General features: G+C 36.5%; 1 protein-coding gene across 1 annotated transcript; it reads right to left on the bottom strand.

The window, feature by feature from the left end:
- Positions 1 to 8,022: 8,022 nt before the first annotated feature.
- On the bottom strand, positions 8,023 to 8,961 carry LOC138382520 (olfactory receptor 2L13-like). The gene has a single exon (XM_069466989.1). It carries the CDS (start codon positions 8,959 to 8,961, stop codon positions 8,023 to 8,025), a length of 939 nt encoding a protein of 312 aa, XP_069323090.1.
- Between the last annotated feature and the right edge of the window lie 211 nt (positions 8,962 to 9,172).

Genomic DNA, 9,172 nt, shown 5'->3' with positions numbered 1-9,172 from the left:
TACATACATGTTAAATGTATCTCTGAGCATTTCTCCAAGCTGACTTTGTACAAAATTGGAGATTAATCAAATAATGAGGATCTCTTGGAATTATGTTTACTTTAAACAATTACCATATAACTTCTAAGGGTTTTACAGATATTAAGACATCTAAGACCTTATCATAACCATATAAGGACTATTATTATTCTCCTTCTGATGGTGTAGAAATGGAGACATACAGAAATTACACTTATTCTGAAATGTATAATAATAATACATATGAAAATATTGCTGGGAGAAGTTCAAAATTGTCTGGAAATACTAATGTTTATATTAGATGTATCATGTGCTGTACATTTTTAAAGTCCGACTTTATAACTCATAATAATACCTAATGTATCCAGGAGCAGCATGAAGTCAAGGAGCAATAAAGATCTGAGTTACCAAGAATTTATTATTGTAAGCAAGAGAAAGTCATTTCCTAGCTGAACAAATAAGAGGACAATATGGAAATTTATAGTAAAAGTCAGAATTCAAAGATTTGTGAATTTTCAAATTAACATACAAAAATAAAAAATACTATGTGGTGGGGATATAAAATGTCTTTTTTTCCTACTGGGAATATTAGGTTGGTGCAAAAGTAATTGCGGTTTTAGCTGCTGAAATTTGCTATTTGATATTGGAATACATTCTTAAATAAATGTGGTTATATTCTACATTTTAATTCTCATTTCTCACTTTATGTTTTTTTGCTAATGACTTGTTACTTGCTGTTTAATTTTTATTTTACTTTTTTAATTTTTATTTTATTTTAGCATATTACAGGGTTACAAATGTTTAGGTTACATATATTGCCGTTGCCCCCCAAGTCAGAGCTTCAAGTGTGTCCATCCCCCAGATGGTGCGCACCACACTCAGTAAGTGTGTATATACCCATACCCTCCTCCCCGCCCCCATCTGCCAGACACCCGATGACTGTTAGTACTATATGTGCACTTAAGTGTTGGTGGTTAAGTCAGTTAATACCAATTTGATGGTGAGTACATATGGTGCTTGTTTTTCCATTCTTGGGATATTTCACTTAGTAGAATGGGCTCCAACTCTATCCTGGATAACACAAGAGGTGCTAGATCACCACTGGTTTTTTTGTGGCTGAGTAGAACTCCATGATATACGTATACTACATTTTATTAATCCACTCATTTATTAACGGGCACAGGGGTTGTTTCCATATCTTTGCAATTGTGAATTGTGCTGCTATAAACATTTGAGTGCAGATGTCTTTTTAATACAATGTCTTTTGTTCCTTTGGGTAGATGCCTAGTAATGGGATTGCTGGGTCAAATGGTACTTCTACTTGTAGGTCAACTGATTTTTGACAAAGGTGCCAAGAGCATAATGGAGAAAGGGCAGTCTCTTCAATAAACAGTGTTGGGAAAATTGAATATTCTTCATGCAAAAGAATAAAATTGACCCTATGTCACACCATACACAAGAATCAACTCAAAATAGATTAAAGACTTAAATATAGGCCACTGGGCCTGGCTCAGCTGTACCCAATGAGCCTGTCCCCCCTCTCCCCAGGGAATGTCTTAGCCCCCTGCCGCCCTCACTGCTGCTGGCAATGTCCACTCGCCTTGCACCAGAAGGGTGACTGCCTCACAGTACCGCCAGCTGCTGAGTGACTGTGAGCCATCTCCCCAGGGCTACACTGAGGAAACTGGGAACAGCCAGGTGCCCCAAGGCAAGTACGCGGAGCTACTGGCCATCATCGAAGAGTTGGGGAAGGAGATCTGACCCACCTACGCGGGGAACAAGAGTGCAATGGAGAGGCCCAAATGCTGCATCATTCACACTGGAGCACTGGTTCGGGAGTGCTTGGCTGAAATGGGACCGAATGCCAGATCCTAGCTGCCTTGTTGGTTTTGAAGGTTTTCCACCTTTTTACAAGATGAGAAATTACAGTTCATCTCCTCTGTTCAGATGAAACTCTTGCTTTCACAATAGTAGCCGTTTGGTATTTCCTCCCATGGCTCACTTGACTCTGAACCTACTGTTTCAGTTTCAGAGATTGAGAAAAGATTTTGCGGTTAATTAGGATTTGCATTTTAAGTAGTTGGGCACTACTTTTTTTTTTTTTTTTTTTTTTGCATTGATTTAAAAGATGCATGCGAAGTTTTATCTTACATTATCTTATGGCAAACTGTAGTTTGCCTCCAAGACACCCCGGTGTCCCTTTAATCTTCTCTTTTGCATATATATCTGTTACCCAATGTTGTTCTTTGTTCCTTTTCATAAGGTAATACAGCTCTTGGATTTTTGTTTTTCATACACACTCAGGGCATGCTTTCCTTAGTTAGCTGGTCCCTGTTTGCCATGCAGTGTAGATTCTGCTTAATGTAACTTCTTTTTTACTTAAGCATTTGCATGACTACTAGTGGTTTGAAGTCAATTTTAAAAATGCACAAGCTAGAAGTACAGAAGAAAGAGCAACCTACCAAACCCAAGAAGGATCCATGAAAATTTTCATACTAGGACTGTAAATAGATTTCGGCTTTGCATTTACTGTAAGTTGACAAAAGCATCTGAAAGAGAATGACTAAACTGTTTGCATTTTTGTATGTATATATTACTTGATATAATAAATATTATTTTCATTAAAAAAAACTTAAATATAAAACCTGAAACTGTAAAACTACTAGAAGAAAACAAAGGGGAACTATTCCACAACATTGGTCCGGGCAGCAATTTCTTTGATGTGACCTCAAAAGTACAGACAACAAAAGCAAAAAATAAACAAATGGGAGTACATGCAACTGAAAAGCTTCTGTACAGCAAAGGAAACCATTTAAAGAGTGAAGAGACAACCCACAAATTAGCAGACAATATTTGTAAGCTATACATCTGATAAGGGTCTAGAATCCAAAATATGTAAGGAACTCAAACAACTCAATTGTGAGAAAACAAATACCCCAATCACAAAATAAGCAAAGAACTTAAATAGACACTTCACAAAAGAAGACATACAAATGGTCAACAGATATATGAGAAACTGCTTTTTGTTACTGATCAGGAAAACGCAAATTGAGGCCAAAATGAGATACTGCCTCACAACTGTTAGAATGGCTACTATCAAAAAGAAAAACTATAGCAAGTGTTGGTGAGGATATGGAGAAAAGGGAACCCTTATGTACTCTTAATGGGAATGTAAGTTAATATGGCCATTATAGAAAACAATATGGAGGTTCCTTAGCAAACCAAAAATAAAATTACCATATGATCCAGTAATCCTACTTCTAAATATACATCAAAAGGGATTGAAATAAATATGCCAAAGAGACATCTGCATTCTTATGTTCATTTCAGCATTATTTACAATTGCTAAGATACGGAGGCAACCTAGGTGTCCATCCTCGGATGAATTGGTAAAGAAAAGGTGGTATATATACACAATGGAATAGTACTCAGCCTTCAAAAAAGGGGGAGATCTTATTGCTTGCAATAATGTGGATTAGCCTAAGGGACATTATGCTAAGTAAAATAAGCCTGGCACAGAAAGACAAACATGATCTCTCTTATATGTGGAATCTAAAAAAATGAACTCATAGAAGTAGAGAGTAGAATAATGGTTACAGGAGGCTCAGGGGCAGGAGTAGATGGGAAAAGGGGAGATGTTAGTCAAAGTGTACAAAGTTTTAGTCAGACAAGAGGAACAAGCTTTAATGATCTATGCGCAGAATGGTGAATATAATAAATGATAATGCATTATATATTTCAAAATTGATAAAAGTGGATTTTAAATTTTCTCACCACAAAAAATAATAAGTATGTGAGGTGATGGGTTTGTTAATTAGGCTGATTTAATAATTCTACATTATAAATGTATATAAAAACATCATATAGTATCACATAAATATATACAGTTTTTATTTGTCAATTAAAAATACATTTTAAAAATCTTGTGATGGCTTTTGCTATGTAAGAACTAGCAGAATATAACTTTTCAACAATAATCTATCCCTCAATGTTGGGTGGCCCATGACAGCGTAATTCTGTCCTGGACTAGAATCTTTTAGTTGGAAGATATTTGAAACCATAATGTCACTGGCCACTTCACAAATAGTTGTTCTGACAAGACCCCGCTCCTGTTTCACTGTGTAATTGTGTCACTGATCTGTTCATGGAATTGTAAGGGAGATTGAGAAAGATCAATAACAGAAAGATGTAGTGTCTGCCCTCATGACTGAAAGAGCCTCTTTTATTTATTTATTTAAAAATTATTTGTACACATTTATGGGGTACAATTTTGATATATATATATATACATTGTGTATTGGGGTGATTAGCATATTTATCACCTTAAACAGTTATCATTGCTTTGTAATGAGAACATTCAAAACCCTCTCTTTTAGCTATTTTGAAATCTACAATACAGTCATCCCTGAGTATGAGGGGGATTGGTTCCAGGACCCCGCATATAATAAAATCCACACGTACTCGAGACCTGCAGTCACCCTGCAGAAGCTGTGAATAAGTGGGCCCACATAGTTTAAACCCTTGTTGTTCCATGGGTAATTGTACATTTTTGTTAACTGTACTTATCCTACTATGCTATGGAACAATATGTCCAGAGAACAATCACAGATGAAAATAACTGTGGTCCCTTGGAGCCACTTAGAGTTCAATATTTCTACAAGAATTGAAACCAAAATTTAAAAGAAAATACACAGCTGATTTTAATGGCTCAGCATGGTATTCTTTGGAAGTAGTGGCTGTGTTACAGGTTTCCATTTTGTCACACTTACAGATATTTACTTAGAGTTCACTCCATTTGACTTGGCAAGTGGATGCAGATGGTTGTATTTTAGAAAATATGTCTCTGCAAGGCTTCTGCTGCATTTAGAATGAAGTCCAGATTCCTTGCTCTGCCCTGGCCGTGGCACAGCCCTGATCTATGTGTTCTACCCATCTCTGCTCACTGCCTCCTGCTGCTCTTCTTCCTCAGTCTTCAGAGGGTTTGGGGGATTAATCCTTGAGGTTAACATGGCCAACCCTGTCATCGTGACTGAGTGGCCTCTCTGACTGCTCTGTGAGATAAATTATGTACTACTTTTCTCCCTGACGTCATCACTGCCAAACATGACTGCGTACTGTACCTCACATCAGCATCTGGGCTCCACAAGGTAAAAGACTGTAGCTATTTGTTTATTGCTTCACCCGTAGTAACAAGAACCATATCACACAGGAAGGATTCCGTGCATGGCTAGAATTATTAATGATAAGGAGTAAATAGAGGAGAATGAACTCCAGCAACTTGCCAATTGCATTTGCCTGCGGAAATTCTAGAGGCTATTTTTTTAGCTTGGTGTTATCCCATCAGCATTGTTGCTGTTTTGTAAAGACTAATCAATTTGTTTGATTTCTCCAATATATGATAGAATATGTTAATATTATACTTTTTACTACATGAAGAATCATATAATTGGTGATTTTTCAAGATCAAAACAATGTAGAATGTTTAAAAATTCAAACAAACAAACAAACATTAATCCTAAGGTCATATTCAGAGCAGAATAATATACATATTTTTTAAATTCAAGAAGAAAACCTGATACTTGTAGTAAATAATGAATGAAATGTATCATAGATGGAGGAATCTGGGTCTCAGTTCATCATTCATTTGAATAAGTAAAAGGAAATTCTAAGCAGTGAACACTTAACTTTGTGTAGAGAAATTATCTGATTCTATTTTTCCCTGTATCTGTCATGTAGCATGTTCACAATTTCCCTGAACTTGCATCACAAAAGCACAAAGAACATACTACAAACAAATGCCCCCAGCAGTCCATGCCACAGCACTCAATTCTTCTGTAGGGGCTCCCAGATCAAATCATGATGCTCTAGTTCATGCAGAGGCAGGTAACATGGAGACTCAGAGCCTCAGCCCTGATGCAAAGAAAACTGCCTTCCAAATTGTTTCCCTTCCCAGCTCTCTGACCTAAGGCAGTTTTTTCTTTCTAGCTTTTAATTAGTTTGATGTTTTTTCTCACCAAGCCTCAAAGCACTCACTCAAAATGGAACAAATATCAAAACCATAGTGTTGTAGAGAAGGATAACTTACATGTGCAAAGAAAACATTTACAGTTAGTAAATATTACCTAGCATTATCATCCTAATTGTTACAATTGTTATAATATTTTATAATATTAACTTCAACTTAAAAGGAAACTTAGACATAAATAAGTGTTAATTAAAAATATTGTTATAAGCACTATAGCAGTGGAGTTGTGGGGGAAGGAGATAGCTATAGATCAAGATGGGATATGAATATTTTTTTAAGATGTGGTGTTTTGCTATGTTGCCCAGGCTGAACTCAAACTCCTGGGCTCAGGCAATCTTCCCAACTCAGGTTCTCAAATTGCTGGAACTACAGGTGTGCCCCACCATGGCTGGTTCAGTCTGAATTTTGAGTTATATCTTAATGAAAGGGAACAACTCAGGCAGTCATAAGACAAGTGGAACAGAATTTTCCAGGGGTGGAAACTGGTCTGAGTTTCTGAGGTAAATAGAAGACTGTAGGGACAGACTAGAGGTCTAGAGATACTGTGGCACTAAGTGTGTAGATTGGGTGATAGAAACAGATAAACGGATATAATGTACATTCAAAAAGCATTTGAATATAAACTTAAGTTTATGAAATTTTGCGAATTCAATAGAAAATGACAGTTTGTGAAATGATGAGATCAAAATTATATTTTGTGAAATAACTTGGATGGTGATGCATAGGACATATTTTAAGTTTAAAATGGATTCAAATCATAAAAACACTTAAAAAGGTATTAAGAGGCCAGAGAAAGATATTAGGAGCGTGAACTTCAGCAATAAATGGACGGGTTGAACTTCTCTGAGGCTTAATTTTTTTTCCTGTAACTATCAGAACCCCTACATAAGCCCATTTATGGATAGACTTGAAATAATTTAAGTGTATTAATAAAATAATGGTAATAAAATCTTGTGAAACACAACATTAGATATATTAACATATCACTTCAAACTGCCCAAGGTCATATTTGTATTTTACATGCCGTAGCTGAAAACTGAAGTCCCTGTTTCCATGTTATATGTTGTGTGTTGTAGTTACCCAGTCATTTATCTCTCTGCCTTTAAGGAAATAACTTATTTAAGTACAAATAACACTGTTAAGGTCATTTAAATATATAGTTTTATTAACTTGAATGTAGAAATGAATGTGGATTATTCTCAAATCATTGTTCAAGTTCTTTAATCTCGATATTTTTATTGAAATAAGAAAAATTCCAAGTCAAATAAGCTGTCTGTGAATAGTTTTGTGAAAGGATAAAATAGACTCTAGATGTCAATTAGTCAAGACACACAGGCTAAAAATAAGCAGAACACATAAACAAACTTACAAACACCACTTCAGCAGTCTCATTTTGCTTCCTAATTCTCATCCCACCATCACTATTGTATACAGCACAAATAGATTTTTATACAGCATACACAAACACACACACATAGACATATATGTAACTTCTGAAAACATTTTAGTAGATGCTCTAAGGCTGTGCTGCCCAACACTGTAGACAGAGGCCCCATATGGCTATTGGGCACTTGAAATGGGTATGGTCCAAATTGCAGTGTGTTCTCAGTATAAAATATACACAAGAGTTTGAATGCTTAGAATGAAAGCAAAGTAAAAGATTTCACTAATAATTTTATATTAATTACATGAAGAAATTATGTCATATAAGTATTATTATAGTAATAGTAATATACACACAAACGTAATATATTGCATATAATATCTTAAAATAATACACTCTATAATTAATATCAAAGTTGTTAATGTTAATATTGATAATGCTGTTTTGGATTAAATAAAAATATAATTTAAGTGTATTTTACTTTTAAATGTATCTACTGCAAAATTTTAAATTATTAATATATTTCTGTTGGGCAACACTGTTCTAATCAATATGTAAAAGGGAAGTATAGAAAGGAAAGTAGAGAGAGTCATGATCATTCTTTCAGAGAGGAGACTATCCCAAACACTCTTGTCATGGCCCCCAGGACTTCCTTGTTCCTCAGGCTGTAGATAATGGGATTGAGCATGGGGGTGAGGATGGTGTAGAAGACTGCCAGGATCTTATCATCAGCTGGTGAGCGGAGATTCTTGGGCCGAAGATAGGTGTAGACAAAAGGTGCATAATAAAAGATCACTACAGTCAAATGTGTTGAACAGGTGGTGAAGGCCTTTTTTCTTCCCTCTTTTGAGCGCATGTGGTAGACAGCAAATAGGACCCGGCCATAGGAAGCGGTGATACCAAGGAAAGGAAGAAGGAGAAAGAGGATTGTGCTCAGAAAAACCATGTACTCATGGACCCAGGTGTCCATACAGGCAAGAGACAACATGGCTGGGACATCACAGAAGAAATGATCGATGGCCCTAGATCTGCAATAAGGAATATGGAGGATGTAGACTGTGTGTGCCAAGGAGTTGATGGACGCCACTGTCCAAGATCCTATGATCATCTTCACACACATCCTGTTACTCATGCGGATGGGATAATGGAGAGGGTGGCAGATAGCCACATAACGGTCATAGGCCATGAAGGCCAAGAGTAAGGCTTCAGAACCACCCATGGTCAGGAAGAAGAAGCATTGCACACCACATCCCAGGAAGGAGATTCTTTTCTGGCCAGAGAGGAAATTGAAAGCCATCTTGGGGACGGTGGTGGAGATGTACATTAGGTCCATGAGGGAGAGCTGGCTGAGTAGAAAGTACATCGGTGTGTGGAGACGGGGATCCACACGTATGAGGTGAATCATGGCCATGTTACCCACTGAGGCGAGGAAGAATAGGAGGATGATAAGGAACAAGAGAAGAAGGCCAGTTTGATTTTGGGGAAACAACCCCAACAAAATGAAATCATTTGACGTGTGATTCCATTTCTCCATGAAAACTTACTGCTTGAACTGCCTTGAAAGAAAAATAAACACCCACACAAAATGAAATGAAGCAGAACAGAAGAATAAAAAGGAACTGGTTTATTATAGAATGAACTGTTTTTCTGCAACACTGCAGCTTTTATTGAGTCAATTTCAATATTTAAATTGAATGTTCTTTCTCTGATTGTGTCTGATAACCATGTCAGAAAGTCATAGGTAT

This window comes from Eulemur rufifrons, chromosome 4 (assembly GCF_041146395.1).
Source record: "Eulemur rufifrons isolate Redbay chromosome 4, OSU_ERuf_1, whole genome shotgun sequence".
In the NCBI taxonomy this organism is placed as follows: Eukaryota; Metazoa; Chordata; class Mammalia; order Primates; family Lemuridae; genus Eulemur; species Eulemur rufifrons.
This window is presented reverse-complemented; position numbering and strand designations above follow the sequence as displayed.

Bases quoted from the DNA above. Each gene is read 5' to 3' on its own strand.
- LOC138382520 (XM_069466989.1), bottom strand. From the start codon at position 8,961: ATGGAGAAATGGAATCACACGTCAAATGATTTCATTTTGTTGGGGTTG.